Here is a 26,111-nt window from a genome sequence, read left to right as displayed (position 1 = left end):
ATCAGCAGCTGTGTATTTGTATTTGGGAAAAAAAACCACCAAGTAGCAAGATCAATAGAAATAAGTTATATAATGTTAGGTTTAATGTTTTCTCTAGACATAATGTTGATTTCATTTTTCTCTGGGGACAATTCTTTGTTATGGTGAGTTTATGACCTGGGGTAAATATTTTAGAATATTTGTTTTGTTTTTGCTTTTAAATATATAAATATGTAAAAAGTTCAAGAAAGAACAGGTATTGAATGAAAGATAGTAACTCAGAACAGGTCATTAAAATTATTTCTTACAGTTGATGTACAGTTGGTTTCTATTTACTCTCATATGCTCATTCCACTCGCTTTTGCTTACTTTTGTGTGAGAAAAGTTGTGTGTTATTTATTCTGTGTTAGAATAGAGTAGACTGAAAGTCATTCCATGCTTTGTCATTTAGTCTATCTGAAAGTAAAGACCAGAATGAAACAGTGAAGATTGACTGATGTGCTGCACTGTCTGTCAATCAGGGATTAATAGAAAAAGGAAATACGGTGGCCTTATCATTTATCAGCATGGAGGAAACGTAGCATAGTTCTGTCACAGGAGAAATGCAGCTTGTATAGATCCAGACTTGTGAGATGAGCTGGCTGGTAATTGGCTGCTCAACTAAAGAGTCCCTAGACTTCCATTTCACTGATGCTTCTATTTAGAATTAAGCCAATCTGTCTTCATATTACCGCTTCTGTACCACTGTAATTGATCTGGCAGTGGGCCACTCAGACCTAGACAGTAATCATTTGGTATGGATGATATTCTGCCTCCCTAATTTGATTGACAGAACAAGTCTTGTCTTTCTTTTTTTCCCCTTTTTGAATTACTGTCATTAAAATTGGCTGCAGACTTTTTTTCCCTCTCGCGCAGTGCACCGTCTGTATTTTACAAGAACAGAACTCAAAGGGAAGTTAGCTTTGATTTTGCATTTAGTGTGATGAGACTTGAATTGCAAGCTCAGCGCTCAATACGTTATCATTTTTATCGAATGTGTATTGTAAGGCGTTTTCTGTTCAACAGATAGTGTTAGTCTTTGACTTAGACCTTGCTGCTTTTGCATAATGGCTAGTGTGTGCCATCCAGGTGGGATTTGACTTTATTGTGGATTAAGCGAATTCCCTCCTCTATGTGAAGTGTTTTTGCCAAAGTGGGATCCTTTAGGATGAAAAGTGTTATACAAATGTGTGTAATTATTATTATTTTTATTTTGTACTAATAGTACTGTATCTTCATTTTCAGTGCTACGGTGCGGATTTGTGTGTTTTTTGCATATTGTTTTAGTATGTATATCTGCAAATGCAGGAAATGGTTTAAGTGCATTTCAGTTGCAGCTAACCAGTAGTGGCAGTCATAAATGATTGCATTTTGTCATTCTTATTTGAAAGACCTCAAGAAATTGAGGCACACAAATTCCTCTACAGGGATCGGTGCTTTCTGACTCTTTTGTTGATTAAACATGACAAAAGAGGAATTTACTCATTTGCAATTCACTTGAATAGGAAATGGACAATGTAAGAAATTGTTTCAAAATATTCTTACAGACGAAGCACTGCTCCTCTAGTTGCTTTACCCATTTTTTGGTGTTGCTCTTGTGTTTGTCATATAACAGAAGGGATCATTAGTAAAAAGGTTTTGGTGTTAATGAATATTGACGGGATTTCTTTGTGCACATATCCGAAAGTACTGATATTTCTGTGTCCAAGATGATACTGGAATACTTAAGATCCAAGTTCTTGAGTCTTTTTTAAAAATACGCTTTTCCCCTCTTTGGGATCTTTTGCTTTGTGATTTCATTGTTACTGTGTCTTTTCATCAAGAATCTCGAATGCATTTATCCTCATTCTGTCAGTGGTCCTACAGTATGTGAAAATGTATTCCACAGCCATTTGTTATCCCTTGTGTGAAATAATTTTGCAGTTTCCTCTTCTCCCTTAATTTCAGAACTTTCATATTATCTCTGGTAGTCTCAACAGTCTCCCGCAGAATCCACAATTTGTCTATATCAACCTTATTGATTTTCATCATAACTTTGAGAACTCTATCAACCTAGAAGCCCTTTTCCGTTTTTCTTCAGCCATCCTTATGTATTGCACATGGCATTATCTGTTGGTTCCCTGTAGCAATACCTTCAGCGTTATTATAGCCACTGTGGGAATTTCATTACTTAAACCACGGATGCTTTCGCCTACATAGAGGGGATACTTAATATACTGTAACTGAATGTTCATGAGCAAAACTGTAGCGTGCAAGATATGCGAACAAAAAGACATTTACAGTAATACAAACAAATGGAGGGTTTTAACTTAGCAGATTTACAGTTGCACATTATTAGTCAAATAATATTTTCTCCTACGATCTTTTCCTTCCATTACCTGTATTGCTGAGAATACTAAAAATAATATCCGTTCATCCATTTTTTTAATCTCTTTTTCTAATGCAGGGTTTTTGGGGAGTCAGAGCCTATAAGCACAAGGCAGGGTACACCCTGGATGGGATGCCAGTCAATCGCAGGGCACACACAATTTCGCATCTACTGGCAGTTTTCCAAGTAGCCAGTTAACCTACCAGTCTTTGGACTTTGGGAGGAAATCCATGCTGACACTAGGAGAACAAACTGTACAAACTCTACGCAGACAGCACCCTAGGTCAGTAATTGAACCCAGGGCCCCAGCACTTTTTTTAATAAATAATATAAAAAAGAAAACCAGTGATTTTTCCTGTTACGCAGACCATACTTACAGTTGGTCACTGAGTCTGAAAAATCACATGAACCGAGAGAGAAAATTGTCTCCATACTGTAGGTTATCTTTCAAAACAGGAACAGGATGATCCGAAACAGCTTGCACATCTGCCCTTTCAGGATAGTGAAGACATTTTTTAAAGTCTTTTCTAAAGGAAATCCATTAGATTTGAGTGAGATATTCTCACCTCTTTTAAAAAAAACAATTCTGACACAAAGATTTCATTTTGCAGAGGCACATTTCTCTCTGCTTCTTTAGAAAACATTGCGTGAGCATCATGGCAGAACAGAGAATTGAACTACTTTTTTTAAGTACAGTTTTAAGTATTGTTATGGTGGCATCTGGGGAGGAAAAACAGCAATCAAAATATAATTTTTAGAAACACAACATTTCCGCATGTACAGTATGTTGAGATGGTGAGTTATGTTTTGCTTGAGGGATATAGGGTAGTGCACCCTGTGGAGGATAACTGAGGAAGCTCTGTAGCAAGTTCCTTGGAGGCTAGTAATACTATAAGCTGTTATATCATTCATTACTTGTATTGCCCACGTTGCGGATAATCCTTAAAGTTTTTTTCATTACCTTTATTTCCAGCAATAAGTCCTAAAATAGATGGTAGTGTTGGTTTCTTACTTGGCATGTATAGTAAATATGTCGCCAGAATGGGCAGTCTGGTCCTAGGCTATTAATGAGCTAAACCAGCTTGTTATTTTAATGTAGAATCCCTTATTGGCACAAAGCAAAATTTGAAGTAAAATGAAGTAAAAGAAATTAGACAATGCTGTATCTTATGTGTCTTTTTTTTATATAGTTATAATCCAAGTGATAGACGCGCCAACAATTTATAATCAAAGGGAATTTCATGTTGTGTGATTTTCTTCTGTGGCTTTGTGATAGTATTTTGGATCTAAATATATCAGAAAAGATATCTTAAGTTCTAAAATTGTCTATAAAGAGACATCATCCATGCAAAACAATTGATCTGCTGCCTGATTCCAAAGCATTACAATTTCAGGAGAGTATTAATAATTGTTGTGTCTTCAAACACAGAAAAACTAAAATTTTCTGGAAACTGAGAGAAAAATGAACATTTTTTGACATCTACCTAAATCTTTAATAGTCTGGATCATGACTGGAGTTATGTGAAAAACATTTCTCATTGAAAATGCATAGTGTTTGGTAAATAGATATTTCCAGCTTCCTGTTGCAAGCACTTACTCTTTGACAGCCGCAAATGTTAAGTCAGGAAATGTCCGGACATGCCATGCCATACGGTATGTCAAAATCTATAAAAATACACATAAAATCAGACAGACTCCAGACTGATGGCATGCAATATTGAGTATTCCTTTTCTAATCTGTATCTATCAGAATGTCAGGTACAGAAATGTGAGTTTACCTAATTTGCATTGCTTTGTCCAGAATATTTGCAGTGTGTTATGTTTTCCACCAGTGGTTGGTATTCCATTTGCTCTGCTATATCTGCCATTTTCTTTACAAATATTGCACAGCATCTCCTTTTATTTGTAAGTGTCATAGCCTGGCAATGGGCAATCATTCAACATCACATGGGCTGAACCAGGAATTTCCTTGAGTGTGCAGTTTATCAACAATGAATGTTTTTATTTCCTTTTTATTGCTTAAGTCACCAATATCTAGAAATGCAATTTACTGGAAATGCTCTGCTTGAATGGGGTTGTGTTCCCCTGTGTGCCTTCTCTGTTAGACTAGTTTCTTCTGTAGGCACTGGAGACAGAAATTCTACCTATTTAATTTGTAGCAATATTATGGAGTGCTCCAAGAGCAGAGTTAAGTGCAGTGAGGCTTTTCAAATCGGACTCATTGTCTTTCAGAGGGAGCACTTGTGGTATTATTTCCTATTTGATTGTTAAAGACATGACTATAAGATTTCATTATTCATTAAAAGAAAAGTCTGTTCTTCTGTATTAAACTTTTTTGGTCCTTTTAAATCTGCCTTTTGATTAGCCCAGCTAATGAAACGTTGATCTTACAAATGAAATAAAAAATGCTAGTTGTAAAATAAAAAAAGGCCACCACTATGCTTTTACTAGTTACTTTTCAGTATAAATTTATACTAAAAAGCATGGAAGTGCATTCCATGAATATGAAAAAACAGTGTCCATAACACAATCAAAGGACAGAAACCTAAGGCTGCATGTCTTTTTATATGCTATAACTGCATCCCTTAAGAGAGTCTTGGACTCAGAGGTAGAATCATCAGTTAGCATTTCTCATCGTGTTTCATCCATCATGGTTATGGAACATTACACATCATAATTACCAAAAATAGATTCTGTTCCTTTGTTAATTTCATCCTATTCTTTTTACCTCTGTCCATTTAGTAAGCGCATAAATGGGACTAAAGGATTTTTATAACCGATTTTTATAACGTTGGGCCTAAGTGCTATATTGAATTGAGAACCGGATATTTTATGAAGCCTATTAGTTCAAGGTCATTGCTCAAATTCAAGCCCAGATCTGTAGTGATTGTCTTCAGTGGCTGTTTGCAGACCCAACGTATGTGACTTGTGTTCTAGCCATGAAAGCTCATTTCCTAATGGACTCGAGTCATCTACACAAGGATAAAAGCATGGTTTTCATTTAGGTATCTGATAGCAAGGACTAGAGTTAGATGTGCAGGGATTGTGCAGTACTTAATGTCAGTTTTACTCTTTTTACTGAAACTCAAAATTAGATCACTAGCCTGTTACTTCATAGATAATTAACAGAACTATCTTTTTAATGGGCAGCAGTGCATGTACAGTGTGTACTAAGTGTCAAACTGTGCTATTATTTCCTGTTCAGTACAATTCTATTGTGGGACATAGAATTATACAGTAGACACAGTCTGTATGGCAGTGCAGTACATTACAAGAAATTTGACAGTTTGATCATATATTTATCATGCTGTACATACTGTATACTGTATCATATACTGTATACAGTAATTTTAAGGTTATACATATGCATACAAAAATAAACATGGAAAAAATAAGCATAGTGTCTTGGTCAGTGTATGGAGCAGGCAGAAGTTGGTGTTTTTATGCTTTAATGTTCATTTACTGTCTCATTGCATTATGGTAGTATGTACTGAGTTGATACGTACTGTAAATGCCTTTAGTAAACATAGTTTTAAGTAATGATTGACGTTAAATGACAGTTTTTTGGGATTATAGGAAGCAAATATAAAAAGAAAAACAGCCAGGTGCGATTGCATGTCTGCTTGTATCCTCTGCTTTCTGAATACTGTTGATTCCTCAGTTAAAGCTTCTGTTCAATTTTAAGCAATGTTAGCAAATGTCCCTCAAATCACTTGTATTTCTAGGCTCTATCCCAACCTGCTGTAAGATGCACTCTACCTTCCACATGTTGTGTTGCCATAAACAGATTGTAAATTAATTTCAGGGATAAAATGAAGCCATAAATCATCCTGAGATGCATAATAAAGAGATCCCTTGATGATTTAATACCACTGAGCCTCATATACAAATAATAAATGTCTTAACATAGTAAATGGATTGCTACATCTGTCAAAACCTGTTCTTCAAGCTCTTGGACGCTTGCTATTGCTGTTGAAGTGTCAAGCATAACACTTTGGGCTTACACGTGAGGGAGTCAGACCTGCTTAATCAGAGCTGTGAGAAAGCAGTCTGGCAGTAGAGTTTAGATTTCTTTAAATGTAAGATTTGTGCTGGAGGGGTCATTAGTGGCTAAAGAAAGGATGAAGAAGGTCTTAAAAAAATAACATTGAGAAAAGTGCTGTGTGATTTCTGTCCTCATGTTTGTTAGGAGCATGTCTCTGCCTGTGCAGAAAGGTTATTAATGGTCTCACATAGGCAAGAGCATTTATGAATTGTATGACAGATCACACAGACTGAACAAAGAGACATACAGTATTTACAGTACTACCAGGACAAGCAAGCATTAATGTTGAAAATACCACATACAGTGTGTTTATGATTATTCAAGACTACACTTAGTGGCATTACGATGCTGTGGTGGGTCAATGTAACTGCATACTACACACAAAAGCAAAGTGAATTGATATTCATATTACAGAAAAATCCATTGAAATTGAGATTAAAAGCCCCTTCACAATTACATTTTGACAGTGCATTAGTGTAATGTTGATGAGCACTTGAGTGAAGCACGATTGATGTATAAGACAGTCAAAATGGCGCTTTTAAAATAGAACAGTGGTAGAATTGAGATGGCTTTGTAATTAAGTAGGTACGTTATTGCTTTGAATTAGGGCATCATCTGTAAAAGGAGCATTTTTCTATGACATTTCAATTGTGGGTACTTGTATCATTCTTAAACTATGGTATACAGTGTTTTTATTATGTTCTTTCACACTGAGTTGCATTTTAATCCCCTTCCAATAAACTTGTTCCAGTGAAATTAAGTGCTGTATTGAGTGGTTTTAAATAGCATCACATTTGGTTGTTGTATATGAATGCTATAAGTGGAACAGGACTATCCTGAATCATGTTCATAGAACAAATAGCCATGTACTGAGGCATGTCTTTAAGACAGCATAATCTTAGTATTATAGACTCTAGACCCCCCACCTCATATATCAATAGGGAACAATAATGGTCCTTATTGTGCTTCAGCATATTGGTATTGTTCAATGATTTGAAATGAAATTGCTTATGGTTAGAGAAGTAATCTGCATCTTTTCTTAAAGACAGTGGAACGTTTCGGGAAAAGAAAAGATCACTGCTTTAAAAAATGGCATTATTATGAAGGACAAGCACGTGCATAGTGGGTGTTCCCATGAGTTACAGAGCAGAGTCTAAAACGATGAGGATAATTTGGGGCTATATCCAAACAGCAGCACTGTTCTCAGAAATAGGAGGGGCTCAGGATTAGGTAATGATGGAAACAAATGGATCTGCAGAAAATAATTGCACTGTTTTTTCTCTTTTGGTGAGATTTGATCTTTGCTTCCTAAGAAAAGTGAATTTGCCTCAGGATGGAAACTTCAGCAGGCTCTTGTAATTTTATTTTTTTATGTGTTTTTCAGTGTTACACGATACTCTTAATTCTCAGGGTTGGTGCTTTGAAATTTGACATTATTGGCTGCTAGAGTGACCTCTTGTTCTCCGAGAGCAAGTTCATGTTTCGTAATTTGGCTTGGGTGTGGCCTTGGTCGGGGAATCTAATGGGAAACTGGGAGAAGAGGAGCACATAAACTATAGATATAACACAGGAGTTTTCCTGCCTTCCCAGGTCTTTGAATCATTTTTTTAAATTGTGTACTGGTAGCTTCAGCTCAGGTGCAAAAGGGAACTGAACATCTTAGTTCTTTAACATGTTCTTCCAGGGATTCAGTAGTCAACATCACATTTTTTTAAGATTGATATTTCTGTAGTAGATGCATATAAAGCAGGTGGCACATATTGGTGCAGTGGCTATCATTACTGCCTCACAGTGCTGGGGCCCTGGGTTCAATTCCGGACCTTTGTTTTTAAGCCCTCCCATACATTTATCAGTATTTTGGATGGAAATGTGACAAATCTGGGCAACATGGTGGGGTCCGGGGTTCAATTCTGAATCTGCGTGGAGTTTGTATGTTCTCCCTGTGTTCATGTGGATTTCGCCTGGGTGCTCCAGTTTCCTCCCACAGTCCAAAAACACATTGGTAGATTATAGTGTACAGATCAATTTGCTCCTGGGAAAATGTACCCTGCTGTGAGCGTGAGTGTGAACTAGCCTGCGTATGTGTCCGTCTGCCCTGCAATGGACACTTGTCCCGTCCAGAGTGTCTCCTGCCTTGCGCCCGTTGCTTGCTGGGATGAGCTCCAGCTCCCCTGCGACCCTGAATTCGATGAAGTGGTTAGAAAATGGACGGATAGATGTGACAAAGCGCCGATGACAAAGCTCTGCCTTTTCACGTGTGATTTCTAGCGGTGCTGAAGCCACGCCTGTCTCGAGTGAAGTGGCCCATACTGTTATTGCACACAGAGCTCACTGGAATGGAAAGAAAGACACCCCGCTCTGCTGCACCTCACATGCAGTTTATCACTGGAATTTATTAGGGACTGTGACTTTTAAAAGCACTGGGGATCTTTTATCTGCTTCCCCAAGTAATTCATGTAAAGTGCAAAGCACTGTCTTCAGCACATTAGCCCAAAAGTTTACAAACTCTTTTGTATCAGACTCTCCCCTTTCCTCCCCCAAAATCCTGATACTTAGGATTTGAAACCAGCTTGATTAGACTAAAACATAACTCTTCTAAACAAAACTCTTTTTGGTAAACAAATACATCTGATTAATTCATGATCATATTGGAAAACTTGGATTTACATTTCATTTTAAACCATGGAAATTATTATTTAAATTTTTTTTTACATTGTTGTGTATTGTTTTTTAGTATAATGTGCTATTTTTCCTTAAAACTGTGGACTTATATTTTTATTCAGACATCCCATGATGTTGGTGTACGTCTACACACTGTACTTTTCTGTGAGGTCTTACTATTTCAATTGACCTTCCCAGCATAAAGCGATAAAGGACATTTTATTTAAAATTTGCAGACAATAATATTTTTCATCTTAAAACCACATTTTTGTTACAAGTTTTTATTCATTCTAAATATATAAAAAAATAAAAATAACAGTAATATTTAAAGTATGCATTTCTTGATTAGATAGAATTCCTTATATCGTTCTTTATTAGTGAAAACAAATTCCAAAACCCAAGATGACTTTGTTCAGGTTGGCAACAAGGTATGAGTTCCAAGTCCTGCATCTTAGATACTTTAGATAATTTTGCATAACAATTGCTGAAATTAATAATGTTGACATAGATAGTTTGATACCCAGTTTATTAGCTGGAGATAGGTACAGTAGTTAAGAGAATTGTGAATTCATTGTATGCCTTGACAGTGAGATGTAAAAGGCTGTGTTCAGAGTGGTAATAACACTCCAATTAGTATTTTTTTTTGTATACATATTGGATCTTAAGTACTGTACATGTATGTGAATGTATATATATATTAAAAATATATATATATATATTTCCACCAGGTGGTGCTACATAACTATGACTGTTCAATTAGCACAGCATCCTCATCTTGAACCAATTCAAGTCCAACAGTTCCATTTGTTTGTGGTCCATCGGAGGGCGAAATGTGCTTCGTCGGTCCATAGAACATGAAAATGAAATGAAGTTTGGATGAGAAAGATTAATGCAAAGTCCATAAGGACAAGCCACCCTGTCACGGCCTGACAGATCCTGCACATTGTAAGCTGCTGTACTCCTTCAGTTTGAATAGAAGAACTTTGCAAACAGTGCTAAAAGGTAATTGTTCGTCAAAACGCTTAACAAGCCCTGCACACCCTCTGGTAAAACCAACTTGACAGGTGTGAAAGAATGATCTGATTTGGGATGGTCAAGACAGCTTTCTGTTTTTTTTCAGGCCTCTGGACAATCTGGGGAATTGTTGATTAAACCTAAGTGTTACCTAGGCAGCCTGGAAATAAAATTTTATGACAAAGGCTTTATACTGTGGTCTTGACTAACTTTAACTACTCTGAGGCAGGCTGGTCTTTGAAAGCACTGTAATAGCAATTGATCTGCCACTAGATACAGAAAAAAACTCTATTTGTAAATAGACACACCAGGTTGTAAATAGTTCATTAGATTATTGGTAGTAGATACTGTAGGTACACATTCTCACATGGGGCTAATTAGTGATATCTCTAATATCACTGTGGATATAAAGGGCCACAGAGGATTAGGTGATGGCTTTTGGTAGCAGGCTAGGGAGGCTGCTTTGGAGTTTTTCCATTGTAAATCTTTTGAAAACTGTAGTAAAGCCTGCTGCACTGCTCAGTATTGCCATTGTGGTTTTTCTATGTGTTCAGATCCCTGGAGTCACTTTCTTTAAGGGTGATGTCTGTCACATACACAAAGAGTACAATCTCATGTACAGTAAATGCTGTTTATTATGTGCATACTGTTTGAGTGATTTTCAAAGATTTCTGTTATAGTCCCATGTTTACAGGCCATGTTCTACCACTAATTAAAATGTATGAGGGTGCAAATCTACTGCTACCAAAAAACTTAGTTAAGAATATTGACTGGGGTTTATTTGTTTCTAGAAAAAGGGGGAACACATTTTGTATTGGAGCCAAAATGTGTGCATTTATTAAGTTGTTCATGCAATAAAACATACTCAAGATTTCACAGTCACTGGTATTTGACATAGTACTGTACATCAGAAAATCAAAGAAAGCAAACTTTTGAATCCATTCAGTTTCTTGTAATGTCCTGCTTTTTGACTGTGAAAGCTTTTATTGAGAATGTTTTCAGTTGTACTGTTTTAATTTTCTTGAGTTATTTTCAACACTCTTGGGTTCTTGTAAAGGTTGACTGATCTGAATAAAAATAGTAAGCAACAGCACTGAAAAAAGCAATCTTCTGTTCTGAAAAGCAACTGAATTTAATGAAGGTTGGGGAGTTGGCTTAGTAAGTCCAGTCCCATGTTGTGCCCTTATTAAAGAAAATGAAACTCCCCTGTTACAGCAAGCCTTGCCTGTAAACCTACTGCACTCCTCACCTGTGTTTCTCTTCTCGTCTGTACTGTATGTGGTCAGTGTTTGTCAGGTTCAACTCTAACCATGGTTTCCCTGTGGAACTGGATGAAGATGCCAGCATCTTCCACCTCAAGGAGGTGGTTGCCAAGCAACGAGGGGTTCCAGCTCAGCAGCTGCATGTGATTTTCGCAGGGAAGGAGCTAGGGAGTGACTGTACACTGCAGGTAAGGGCCCTTAGCCACCAGGCTCCGCTCCTGCGTGCCGGCTCCACTTACAAACTGAACGTCTCCATTGCTGCCAGTCTGACACTCACTCCTGAAGACCTAATAGAATAAATTGAGCCTGGGGATTCCTTGAACTTTTCCTCACAGTGCTTCATTAATTTTGACCTTCTTAATTATGCATTAAAACAGCCAGGCTACAAGGCAAGGAGACAGGTCGAGAGCTCAGTGAACAAATGTTTACTGACTTCGGCACCAAGTTATGCACTCTGTGCACATTTGCCTTCATATGCTGTTCAATTTCTCCCCAACAAAATGCACCAGAGAGTGGGTGATTGTAGCCTTTAAGTGCATTAGTACTGTTGGACTGTTAAATGCATTGTTATACTGTTGGAGGCCAGGGAAGAATAACCCAAGTGTGACCCCTAGAGTATAACTGCAGTGCTGCTCTGCTTGTTTAGACTGAAGAACAAAGAGAAAGCTGGTGTGAGTAGAGAAAATAAATTAATTATTTTAAATATCTTTAGGAAATTTCCTGAGTAAAAAAAATCATGAGGACTGGCAAGGGTATCGTAAAAGTTCAAAGAAGTGAACCGACACAAAGTTACTGTACCTGGGGCCTTTTTATTAATTGTGGAATGCTGTATTTGCTAAGGTTTGCGTTGACAAAGAAATTAATCATACATTTAATTGTCTTCACCTGTCACATATAACAGACAATACTGAAAGAAGAACCTTGATGCCTATGGAATTGTTTTACTGGGATTAAGCATTTATAATTTCAACTGAAAATTGTCTGTCACTATGTGACTTGTGGTCTTCAAGTCTTCACCACATCTCCAACATTTCCTGTTAACACTTTTGTTTTGTTTTACATTCTTCATTTATGTGTAAGGCTGGGAACCTTAATTTATAAATTATTTATATTTGAACTCAATTGTAATTTTTGTCTTTCCAGAGAGTATATATTTGGCTTAGATGAGCAAATTCATCATTTACTTTGTACTACTGTACGTATATGACAGTGGACAAAAATAGGACTTCAGTAATATGGCCAATTTGCATTGTGAGAAATCATCAAAGTTACTTTCACTTGCTGTGAAGTTACATACAATATGCTGATCAGCATTAAGATTTCACTGCTGCTCAGGAAACATTTTATTCAGGAGATTGGATTTTAAAGTTTTTTATACATTTTTTATACATTAAATTTAAGATTTTTTTTTCCATTGTAATCACCAAATATGATTAAAAGGTAAATGTTCTTAGAAAGATACAGTACATTTACTGTAGCATGGTAATTCAGACCCTGAATTTCATCAGGATGTTTCATACTTTGTCAGTAATTATGCAATGTGCATAATGTAACCAGTTTTATTTCAGTATAAATTATGTCAGATAAATACAGCCTGTTTAATATACTAAGAGCTCTACTCTTTTCTTAAAGAAGGAAGATCTATAAAGTCAGAATAGTTTGTTACTGTTTTTTATATTCTGATGCATGTGAATTCCAAAAGAGAGATCGACAAGGAAATTGAGCACGGTGCGTCACTATTCAATTGAGCACAAATAAAATGAGAATTTGCTAATGGGTCATTAATGAAGCATTTAGCAGCTTTCAAGCTGTTAATTTTGGTGTTTCAAAATTCACTCTGTTTGATATTGTAATCAACACAACTGTGCTTATTGAATAACTTGGTTTAATTTTTTTCAAGTAATTATAAAGTAAGATACACTCACACTTTGTCTACCATCTCTTATCTTCAGCATTTAGCTTAGTAGATCATCTTTTTTTTGTGTGCGGCTGTGAGCAGAAACGTTAAAACTCTGAAAAACAATTCATTTTCCTAACATGCATGTTGATACCTGTTTTCTTCAACTGAACAATGCTTAACTGTTGGAGTTGATTTTGAAATGTTCAGACTGAATTTCACTGAGGATTTTAAATATTAAAGGTTTCTTAAGGTTACGGGTGATTAGCTAGGTTTACAAAATTACTTCTCAATCATTTTCTCTAATTGCATTTTTGTTCAAATTTGATGTGAATATATACTGTATGTCCTATAATCAATTGGCAGACTGTGGGTACATCACTAAATTAATGTTATACAAATAGTGACACTCAGTTCATAACCAAATCAAAGTCATACAGCCATTTAACCCCATTTCAAAAGTCACTTTATTGACTAACAGTTAGTTTTACTGTTGGCATGGTTATGTGTCTGTTAATAAGCCCAGGGTGTTAACTGTACGAAATAGGTTTGTCTCTGTATATGTCAAGGCTATGGGACATTGGTCAATATATACTGCTGGAAAAAAGAAACGCAACACCTCCTCCTCCACACCCTGGCCCTCCCGTCTGCGTGGGACAGGCTGAAGAGTGACTCATCCATGAAGAGGACCTGATGCCACTGCTGACGAGTCCATCTCTGTCTGGCCCAAGCCAGTTGGTGTGACGTCTAGGAGGTGTGAGCAGAGGGCCTCCGACAGGTCGTCTTGCTCAGAGGCCAGAAGCATGGAGCCTCACTGTCCTGTCACTGATGCGGGCACTGTGTCTGCTGGCAGTTTCAGCAGCAGTACGGGTGGCAGATCTGAAACGATCTCTCAGATGGACCAGTCTGATGTGTCGGTCCTGCTCTGGTGTGGTCACTTGAGGGCAGCCAGATCTTTGACAGTCATCCGTCCTGCCAGTCCGGTAAACCCTTCTCTGCAGTTGGGACACAGTGCAGCGGCTCACTCCATAGTGTCTGGCAATGCTGGCACATGACATGGCTGCCTGCCACGTGCCAATGGACGTCTCCCTTGTTTCTGGTGATATTCGAGGCATTATGGAATGCACAGAAAACTGACTTAGTGTCAGTTTTTCTTGCAGTGACCTAAGCTTTGAATTGAGGCCTTTTTAAAGGTGACCTGATCAGGCATTGTTCCACCTGGACCTCGTTGGGTGAAAGTGCACCTAACGAGCTTTTGTGTGATTGGCAAGTTGCAATGCCTCACTGCACAAGCTGTATTGCTGGTCAGAGGGCTTGAAACAAATTGACACCTTTTTGTGAAAGTAAATAAGCTATAACTATAGTATTCTCTTTCCAGAAAATGTTGCGTTTCTTTTTTCCATCAGTATAAAATTAGTAGGTTTTTTTAACACTCAAGTCAAGATTCATTTTTATGATCAGACTTGTTACATATGGTGAGTTTCATGTTGGATGTTGTACTGAATTGAAATAATGTACCAATTATTGATTTCCTTATTTGATGCATCTGAATACATTTAAATAAGTGCAGGTTCAAAGCCTTTATTAGCTATATTATGATCCTCGGACTTTCATCAAATCGGTGTGAGCTGGAAGATAATAGTGCTTTAGTTCCAGTAAAGCACACACAAAATCATCTATATTAATCACTTACATAATATTCATACTTGCTAATTTATCATTTGCTAACACTAAAATCTACCATTTTAAAACATTGTTTGAAAATAGAATTGTTACCCCTTTAATACATTAAATAAGTCAATAAAAAGTATTTTAGTAGCAAATACATCACATTTACCATCAAATTGTCAGGTGTTGCTCATCATTAAAGTACTCTGTTCCTTTCCATGTTGGCTATAAAGTTAAAAGGCTGCTTTTTCTTTTATTAACAATGCAGATCAATCAGGATTATCTGTTATCTTAAAACAAAATGGCTACAGTTTAGTAGTAATTGCCTGAGAATAGTGTTTATGCATAAAGAGGGAGAAACACTGAGTAAAAACAGCAGAACAGCGCAAAGTATCTAAGACCTTTGCATAGCACTGTGTGCTTGTATACTTATATAAACGGATGCATATACTGTAAATGTGTGAATGTGTCAGTCTAACGTCTGTGTCTCCATATTTTTCTTTGTTTTTTTAAAAAGGAGAAAATATTTGGTTCAGCACAAAATGCTTCAGTGTACATTGTGCGTGTGGGAGTAAGAATTCTGCAGCTCTGGTAAAGCTGAGTTTTGTTTGAAGCATTTTGTAGTGAATATTTAATTCCACAAATGAACAGCATGTCTTTTAGCAATGATTTTTTACAAAAAGAGTGCTTACTGTTTTGATCTCCTGAGAATCAGAAGCTTGGGGTCATTGTTTTATCTTTCGGTAAACAACCTCCATTTAATATTTGATACCACCGTTCAGCAGACTTAATTAGTCTAATATCTTTTCCCTTGGTATGTGATATTTTCCTTCTGTATTGCAAGACAAATGTCAGCCATAATATTCAAAATTATGTCATTTATCTGCCATCTGTGGCAATCATTGCTGAAATGGGATGATAACAGACTTGTGGTTAACATTACAGATAGCTACAATGAGTCTGATGCTTCTTCCAGGATAAATTTGTTGAGCTTCCCCCCCCAACAGTGATACAAAAACCTCACTCAATTAAACGGAAATTAAAAAATGAATTTCCAGTTGAATCTACTGTATGATTAGCTGGGATGTCAACGTGGGACTTTTTCCTATTTTGATAAAAAAGAAAATTAAGCTGAGGTCATACCTTCTAGGCCAAGACCACCAAAAATGTTAATGTGGGTCTTCAATAAAAGCACGGTCATTTGCACTGATGCTTAGCCACAAGCATTTTATTAATGGTTTTGACATGCCCTTTTGTCATATACATATTTAACCTTACCTACTGCTGTGCAGATTTACATGCCTGATCAGAGAGTCTCTCAAGCAAACAGTTTAGGAGATGAGGTGGAAGGAATTTTCCACCCAGGCTGGCTCCCCTTCAGTTCTGGCCTGTCAGCCAATGCAATGGTAGATCCTTATTTCACAGGTATGTCAGGACGGGGAAAAAAGAATGTAATGAATGCTAGTAAGGGAGAAAAAGGAGCATTTTTATTCTCTTCAAGGGACACTTTAGTATGGTTTTTAAATAGATTTTATATTTCATGTGCTTTGGCGGAAAAGCATTCTAAATAGTAATGCAAGCAGAGCCGTGAAGAAAGATCTTTTGAAAGAATTATTTAAAAAAAAACAATGACACAACAGTATCAATACCTACAGTTAGAATCCAGTGTGCAGGCTGCATCAAAGGGAATCGTATTTCCATATTATTATCTTCATCATTTAATAAAATACTCACAGGCGATGTCTGCAAGGTTTCTGTCACTTCAGATTTCAGGTTCCAGCCTTGAAGGGCTTAGAGAGAGCTGCTCTGCACTGCCAGTGCCTCAGGACATTGCCAAAGGACCTCCAGTGGCTCAGTGGCGGGTTTAAGATAAGGAATAGTCACCAATCCAGTCACATGCAGCCCTTACAAGCCACCCACCAGCCTTGCAAAACACTTGCGGCACTGAAATTTTATTATAATAACACCAGATTGAAAAGGCCCAAAAGCTGCTTATTGATGTAAACGAGTTGGGGGTTACAGGGACTGCAGAATGTAGAATTCTAATTTGAGGAGCCCAGAGCTGTCTGAGAGCCATAGCCACTCAGGGCCTGATTTTTAATGGGCAATGAATTCACTGAGTTAATTTCCAGTTGTGAACTCTGTTTCAGAAACTTAATATGTATTTCCTCATTTTCAGAGAGTCGTATACCGCTGGAAAAAAATTAACGTCAAGCAAGATGGCAAAGAATTTATTTGTGACGGTATAAAACATTTCTCATGCAAATGAGATGTTAATGCACTGAAAACATTATGCAAATCAGTGATGTTTATATTGTTTAACAAGGAGACCGGGATTTCATTTGTTAAGTTATAATTTGGGATGGTCATGTGATGTTTATGTCGCAGTTAAGAACTCACCGATAAGATTGTTTCTTCAATAAAAATCCTTTGAAGAGCACCTTATCTCACACTGTATATGTTGATAAATGCCCTAGCAGTACTTACAATTCAAAGAGGTACAGCAACAAAGACTTCATTAGTTTTATTATGACCCTCGGCCATAATAATTAGCATTATGTACTGTGTAGTCTAAAGTGTAATATGGAAGATGATAATGCTTTAGCCTCAGTGGTGCACACACAGGATAATTTATATTAATATTCAGGTCTGTTAATTTGGCATTTTAAAACTGTTACAACCTTAAGACTCTGTGGGCTGAACATCTCTGTGCAGGACCCTAATATAAGGATATCTTTGTCAGTGCTCTAGTAGTAGGTGATCATACAGGTGATGGGCGCTAACATCACAGCAGAAACCTTCCCAGGGTCTTTTGCACAGAAAGATGTCATAGTGGGAGTTGTGCCAGTTACACATTGTTGAAATGTAAATGTTCTTTAGAAACATGAATTCTGTATCAGAATGGAGCAGCCTTGTTTTGCACAAAACATGCCAGGAAAAAGCTGAGTAGCTTCCTTGGGGAGCACGGGAAGAGCCTCCGATGGGTTTAATTTTCATTACTATTGAAACAGGCACACGATGGTGAGGACCGCGGGCCTGTTTGTCATACAATGTCTGCTGTGCAGTGCTGTTTTGCTAAGACATCAGCTGTAATGAGTTTGACATATTTAGCCATGAGGAAAGATTTGTCTTAATGTCCCACAATAGTTGTCTGTCGTTTAAGAATCGTTGTACCTTGTTGTTTTTAGTTCTCAAAAACCCCGAGAAGCATGCCAGATGAGTGTTGTTTTTAGCTCCTGTATTTCCACCTTTGCTGGAATGGAAAAGACAGTACTGCTGTGGATTTGAAGACCTGAGTGTATGGCAGTTATGTAACAAGTCAGATTTTTTTTTTTGCTGAATACAGTATACGTCCTTGCAGTAACTTATCAAATCTGTAATTAATAAACAAGTATTTTTATTTTTATTTTCCATAGCCTCAAAATAATAAAGTACGGCCTCTTGCCATTTTAAACCATGCATGATTCTCTAGAACTGACTTGTGGCATCTGGTGCCTTTATTGTGGGTCCTGTCCATACATACAGTAAGCGCTTATGTACTGATGGCAGAACTTTACTAAGCCTTTCTCACAAGAATCACACCACACATTTTAAAAAGCTGACGTGCAGTCTCGCTGCCACTGCAACACAGACCTACTGGGTCTCCTTGAAAGCTTTGACTAATATTTTTAAAGTGTGTGGCATGCAGACTGTTCTTGGCACTGATAAAAAGAGGTGTCTTGGAGAAGCTATTCTAAACTTGCCCATACAAGTTTCCATACTTAGAAAGAAGGGTGTGCTGGGAAAATAGGAAAGCAGGGATATTTTGCAAATTGCTGGCTCATTATCTTGTCACGTCAGGTGTTATTTTATTTAAAACAATGGAAACAAAATGAAAAGCTGTATCTGCCCCCTCTGTTAAATGTTCATGACAGACATTCATTCCACTTCTGCCTTCTTGTGCACTGTATGCCCACAGGAGGCTTAGAACAAAGCAACCCAGGCAGCTTTATTATGATAAAATTCTGATGCTCATGAATCTTCTGTGTGTCATTAATCCAATTAAAACAACAAAGCACTAAAACACTTTATCCAAGCGAATGCTAAATGAGAAAATTATTTTTACAAATAAAATTTGCAAATCTATTCTTCACGGCACAATCTTGCTGCACCAAGTGTGTATCCTAGCAGAACAGTTTGAATGTGTTATTCTATTTAATGCAGAGCAAATATTAAATGTTGTTTAGTGTTTTGCCACAAGAAAATAATGTGTTTCATTTCAAGATATTATCAAATAAAAGGGAAAAAAACAAAAGGGAATAACATGATCATTCTTAAAATACAAATGAAGGGCTGAAATAGTAAAGCAGGATTTTTGTTCAGTGGAAAGATATTAATCACCACAGTGCGGCATATCTGTAGTAATGATTCATTCTGGATGTTATGTCAGACAGGTTATTTTTGTAATTTATTCATGTTATTTGTAAAGATAAAAATTGGTGTCACACTTCACTATTGCGCTGAGTATGAGCAACCATTTATTATTTGATAAATATTTACTGGTGCACTTAGCTGGCTTTAGACAACTTAAAAGGTTTTTTTGTCGCATACATTTATAGGTCACAACATCTGGTCTCCCAGGAGTAAGATTTATTTATTTTATTTTATGCCAGCCTGCAGTTCTGCCTAATTGAAATTCTGTCATAATGCTACTGTAAGAGAGGTATTTATCAGACATGATTAAAATAAGGTCAGCTGACTATTTCTCAGCTATGCAAACTGAATCATAAAGTTAAAGAAAAGCCTTGTGCTATTTCAATGGGTTAATAATCCTAATGTAATACATATTAAATGTTTATGAGGCATTAATAATATAAAGAGTTATTGAAATAACATGCTAAGCAGAAAAAAGATATTGAATAACAGTATTTATGGTAAAGTAAGAAATGTGGGTGGCAAGTTATTGCTTAGAAGAGCAATTTGGAAATGCTAAAGAATTTTGCATTATAGTAAAAATTACAGTTTCCCAGGATTTTAAAGAATGATTTTCCTTAAAATACCTATTTTCCCCCATAACAGAGGATTCTGTACTTATAAAAAAAAACAAAACAGTTTTTTGTTCACAAGATTTACAGAGGTAGGATATTGAGAGTCCTGGCGAGGACAGGCTGATGTCTCCTGAAAGAGGAGTAGGACTTATCAGACTTCAGTCAGTCAGGTCTTTGTCATGCACCTTTACCAAAGCAGCACCAAATCAAATTAATTACTGGGCACATACACTACATACACTGTGTTTAAGTTATTTACTGGCCTCTGATCACGAGGCCTTTCAGCTATTATCACCTACTGTACTAGAGCTTTGTCTCTAAACCACATGCCAGACTGAAACAGGGAAGATCAACATCCATTCAGGAAGTACAGTATTACTGACTTACAGTATGCCTTTGATAAAGGTTTTCACACCAGGTTTAGCACTGTGGTTACTGCAAGACTGATTTCAGCGAACTACAGAGTTTGTGCTAGAATGCAAACAAAACCTCTGTGATGCGTGAACCTGCACTGGGTCATGTTATTCAGGGTCCCAGCAGATATACTGACACTAAATCAAGAAGGAAATTAATGAAGCGCATAGCCAGCTACAGTATATTATTTCATACTCAAGGCATATGAGTTATTGAATCCAAAAAACAGCAGGCGACAGTCATCTATAAAATTTGTGGATTGTTGGGAATGTCAGTTTTTATAGTCACATCAGTTACAGTATAATTTCGCAAAAATTTTATCACATGTATTCATCACAATATTCTTGGCCTAGTAATAAACCATACATTTAGTGCTTTTCATTCTTTGTGTTTTTGGGAGGTAATGTTCTGATTTTCATATTTTATTCCACGTTTGTGACAAAGAAAGAATATAACAGACTTTTTAAGAGTGAAGAGCTGCATCAGCATGCATTGGGACCAAATTAACAAATAAAGGTTAGTAATTCCACACCTTCTACACCCCAAGAAGGCTCAAAAGCTGAAACGTCATCTTTCTCCTTTTTAGTTGCCATTGTGAAATTAACCATTACTTATTCATTGGAACTGTGCTTAAATAATCAGAAGGAAAAGGAATAAGGAAATATGTTTTTCTGAATTTCCTTGAATTTGGTTTGACTCTTTTTAGAGGTTTCAACCAACATAAAAGTGTTTTCATGAAGGTGCTGTCCTTCCTCAGTGGTTTTTTGAGCACCTAAAGTCTCAGATTCACATGTGTGTGCTGTGTCAGGATTTAGCATTGACTGACTCCATATTTTATTTATTTTTTAAGCCCTTCTGGTCTGTTTGCCTTTTTGGAGATGAGCTTAGACAGATGCAACGAAGGAGCATGAGACCAAATTTGAGAAGACTTTAAAATTTAATTAAATATGATTTTATGAAATTCACATGCAAATGTTTCTTTAATAGCCAGCTGGTGAGCTCTGTTAAGTCATTAGTGCTTGCTGTGGTGTTTGTAGGAGGTACTGTACAATGTGTGAGCCATAATGAAAAGTGAACAGTATAATTGAGGGAGAAACAAGCTGGGCCAGCACTGCTCTCAGTTACGAGGTTAACACCTCACATCAAGTAAGAATGTATTTAACCACAGTTTCTGTTGGGTCGTAGGTCCAGATAGTTGCAAAGAGCTACTGTTAAACAAAAGAATTTGCCTGTTACATAACTGAGAGCTCAATTAGTAAAAATATCCTGCAGGCATAGAGTGCACCTGTATAAGGGTTAAGAGCATCTGCTTTGGAGTATATTTATATAATCTAAGTGCTAGAAAGAGAGCATTTCCTTCATATTCAGCAAAGGTCTACTGTTTATTGGTTAGTTATTTACTTGAATTTCCTAGATTAGATTAAAATGAACATTTTGTCTTTGAACCAATATGTGTGGTTCATTAAAAATACAGAGCTGATCATTATTACTTGGAAACGTTTTGCTCTTGCACTCAGTAAAACAAGTGTATATGGCAGTGCAAGCATGCTAGACAGCATGATATTGTATTTTTCCTGTCCAATTGAGGCTCAGAGAAAGCAGAGTTTTTACCATGTACAGTAAAACCAACTTTACTTTTAAGGAACATCAGAACATCAATATTTAAATTACAATTATACAATGTTACAGTACCTTTTTAATGAAGTCTTATAAAGCATGTTGGTGATGGCAGTACAGCTAAAATGTCATTATGTCCTCAGTTTTAACAAACCAGCACTTCTCCTTTTAAAAGCATAAGCATAGCAAAGCATTGGAAAAGCGAGAACAGTGGCTCAAACAGGAGCTAAGCACTCATGAGGCCTAATGTCCTAAAAAGTACCATAGAGGCTGGTGGCACCATCCAGTCACCTATATTGAGTGACTGTCGGAGCAGTAACAGAAGAGCTTTCAGCAACAACCTCATGCTGGCCAATCCCTCTGTAAAGCCTTCCAGCAAGTTGCCTGAAAGCCAAATGAAGCAGACAGGACAGACAGCAGTCAGACCTGGAACAGGAGCCCAGGAGGTTTTAAACCTTGAATTCAAGTTAAGGATGTTAATTTAAGGTTGTCAGGCACTGTGTATAAATATTTTGGAAGAAAGTTGTACTGTATACAGTTTTGCTATGATACTGTAACTCAGGCAGGATTCAACACTTTTCTTTGACATACCATGTCAAATTCAAATACAACAAACAGAAACGATACATCAACATAATCTGGTAGATTATGTCAATTCACCCACTGCCGTATCGTGGTTTGTAATGCATCTTTCATTCTGCTGTCATTTTATTTGAAAGCATTTAATCAGTGTTCAGGGATTGTGAGGGACTGTGTTCTGATTTCTTCAGTGTTCCAGTTATAACACAACAGAATCCTGCTCTACTGTAGATGCCTTTTTTCAAATAGTCAGTTATTTCCATTTTTTGGGTTGTGAAAAGGTTCATTTCGGTAATAGAAAACATAATGTACATTACACAGCCACTAAATGAGATGCTGATTGACATGGTCGACCAACTTCTAAGCCTTAAAAAGATTTAAAAACTCATAATTTACTTTAGTGGTGGGTGTGCATTCAGCAAAGGAAGCAGTTAGTTTTGACTTCTTGAAGTGTTCCTATTATCTGGGTCACAGCCAAAAACTTGTTGTAATTAAGGGAGTTTTAGTAAAGTGTATAAGAGAATTCATCTAGATTTTCATTTTTATTTTAAATTGTGCTCCCTTTGAGTGTTCCAAATTGCTAGGATGCAAAAATAAAAATGTTTAAATTAACTAACTTCATCTTAGCTTTATGTGTGTTTACAAATTAGTATAAAGTAGTGCCATAAGTACTGTGTTCTTTATCATTTTTTAAAAAAACATTTAGAATCAACTGTTATTTTTTGTCATAAACCACCCATTTTTGAATCTATCAACTGTGCCTTTGTGTCTCAACTCTCAGCAGTAGCAGCCCCACACAGGGAGAACGAGGAAGTGCAGATAGGCATGTCCATCCATCAAATATCAGTCCATGTGCTGCTAGCTCCCCAGTGACATGCAGGTGCTTCAGCACCAATTGAAGGAGAGGCATGTCTCTCAATGACATCATCACAAGCCTGATGCAAGCTGTGAGAGCCCTGGCTGACTAGTCGTACCCAACCCTCAGCAGTCATGTACATATGGCTTAAAGATATTCGGGGGGAACGGGAGATCACAGATATCATGGATTGTTTATAATACATCAGAATAGATAATACATAAAACATCAGAATGAAATGTAGGATCCTGGAGATCTTAGGCAGTAATGTTAATTGCTACTGCTCCACGCTACCTCTATATATCAACATTAATTGATTAAGATTAAATTTTGTAGTTGTTAAATATTGAAAATATTTATAAATATTGGTTATATAAATATAATAATATATACAGTAAATACTGGTTTTGCTGTACCCTCGTTTTGACATTTTAGCATATAACAACTAAAAGCAAAGCACAAAAGTTAATACAAATATAAAGCAGATATACTTGGAGACTTTATTGTTACACTGTACAATACAGTATATAATAATAATAATAATAATAATAATATAGTTGCTTACACTTATATAGAGCTTTTCTGGACACTCCACTCAAAGCGCTTTACAAATAATGGGGACTCCCCCAAAGTGCAGCATCCACCTGGATGATGCAACGGCAGCCATAGTGCGCCAGAATGCTCACCACACATCAGCTCTCAGTGGGGAGGAGAGTAGAGTAATGAAACCAATTTATAGATGGGGATTATTAGGAGGCATGATTGGTAAGGGCCAATGGGAAATTTGGCCAGGACGCCGGGGTTACACCCTGCTCTTTTAGAGAAACGCCCTGGGATTTTTAATGACCACAGAGAGTCAGGACCTCGGTTTTGTCTCATCCGAAGGATGGCGCCTGTTTTACGGTATAGTGTCCCTGTCACTATACTGGGGCATTAGGACCTACTGTATATAGACTGCAAGGCGAGCGCCCCCTGCTGGCCCCACTAACACCTCTTCCAGCAGCAACCTTAGTTTTTCCCAGGAGGTCTCCCATCCAGGTACTGACCATGCTCACACCTGCTTAACTTCAGTGGGCTGCCAGTTGTGAGTTGCAGGGTGATATGGCTGCTGACCATAATGGTATAAATAAATACATACATACATACCTGTATATATGTAGCTGTCGCTGCTATCATCTATATGTAGTATTGCCATAGATATATAAAACAAGATCAGATATCAATTATTTATATAAAGCAAAATAATTATTCTTTCTCTATAAATTACAGTCCAAGGCACACTTCTGAGTACATTACTGTTTCACACCATCTTTGTTGATTTCTTTATCACAAACTTCTAATGGAATTTCTCAGATTTCCCAGATCTACCATCTTGGTAGATACAGTAGCTCATCATTTTATATCTATTTTGTGTTGTTTCTGCACTTTATTAATGAGGAAGACGAAACACGTTACAAGTCATCAGCAAACCTAAATTTCTAATAGACATTTTCTGTATTCATCCTCTGTTGATGCCTTGCAGTTTGTTAAGCAGTACTCAGTACTCAGTTTATCTGCAGTTACTGGAGGTGAGCTGTCCTTTTGTTTATTTTGTGTATTTTAATTGCAACCCAGTAATGTTTTTTTTTAAAGATCTATTATAGATTGGAGATTAGGGTTGGTCCTGGGGGGCCTGTTTGCCTGCAGCTTTTCATTCCAACTCAGCCCTTAACAACCTAAATCAGCTCACCTAATTGACTTAATTGAGTTTGTTTAACAACTTCTTCCTGATTCTCAGATGCTTGTGCTTGAAAAGACCTAGAAACCCTGCTGGCTCACTGGTCCTCCAGGGCTTGGGCTGGATAGCCTTATTTGAGAGTGTCAGACTGTTTTCTTCTTTTTTTACCTTTTTATTCACTGGTTCCTTCTCTCTTGCTTGATCTAACACTCTGAAACAAAAGAAAATACTGTTCTCTACCGACCTTGGGTTCTGTTAGGTTCTGCATACAGTATATGTCACAATTTCTGCCTCTGGGCTCTGTGACAGGTGACTGTATGACTGTTGCAAAAGTTTAAGGCAATTAAACCTGTGCTTGGTAAGCACCGTCTTATCTTTCATTGCAGCACTTCAGTTTCCCACTGCTGGTAAAAAATTCTTTTGTCAGGATGGAACTCAAATTGGATTCTTTTGTTGAGGTGATAGAATAGCTGCAGTTGGTCCTTCAAGTGTCTACAGCAACGCTTATTTTTATAGGGTTCTTGAAACCTTTGATAATAGTGTGGTCATATGCTGTATTGTTACATTGAAATCAGCTGTACACAATGAGGATAACTTCCTGGGAAAATAAGAGAAGATTGAGATGTTCCGAGTACAATGCAACAGAAGGGTTTTTGCCAGTCCCAGCATATCGCAGATTACAATGATAATAAGAATTGCAATGCGAAAAGAAGAGAATATGTGAAAAGTGAAGTAAAGGAAGTCCAGATCTGTAGTCAGAGAAAGTCTGACAATGGTAGGGAAACATATTATTTACTTTTGTACCTGGAAGGTGTAGAACAACAGAAGCATCAAGTGTCAGTGCTGTCATTGGATTCTGGTAAAACTGCAAAACTTTAAGTGAAGAAGGATTCAACATAATTATATCATTGCAAATATACAGGGTATTTGTGTGCCATTAGGATGCATCTAAGCTGAATTTCAAGTGA

General features: G+C 37.0%; 1 protein-coding gene across 5 annotated transcripts in view; it reads left to right on the top strand.

Moving 5' to 3' along the window:
* prkn (parkin RBR E3 ubiquitin protein ligase) overlaps window positions 1–26,111 on the top strand; it is a 156,436-nt gene that overhangs the window by 27,893 nt on the left and 102,432 nt on the right. For all 5 annotated transcript variants that reach the window (XM_015363280.2, XM_015363278.2, XM_015363277.2 and 2 more), the window contains one exon: window positions 11,393–11,556. In XM_015363280.2, the coding sequence (XP_015218766.2) occupies window positions 11,393–11,556 (164 nt within the window). The remainder of the gene's footprint in view (window positions 1–11,392; window positions 11,557–26,111) is intronic.

The sequence above is a fragment of the Lepisosteus oculatus genome, chromosome 17 (genome assembly GCF_040954835.1).
Source record: "Lepisosteus oculatus isolate fLepOcu1 chromosome 17, fLepOcu1.hap2, whole genome shotgun sequence".
Classification (NCBI taxonomy): Eukaryota; Metazoa; Chordata; class Actinopteri; order Semionotiformes; family Lepisosteidae; genus Lepisosteus; species Lepisosteus oculatus.
This window is presented reverse-complemented; position numbering and strand designations above follow the sequence as displayed.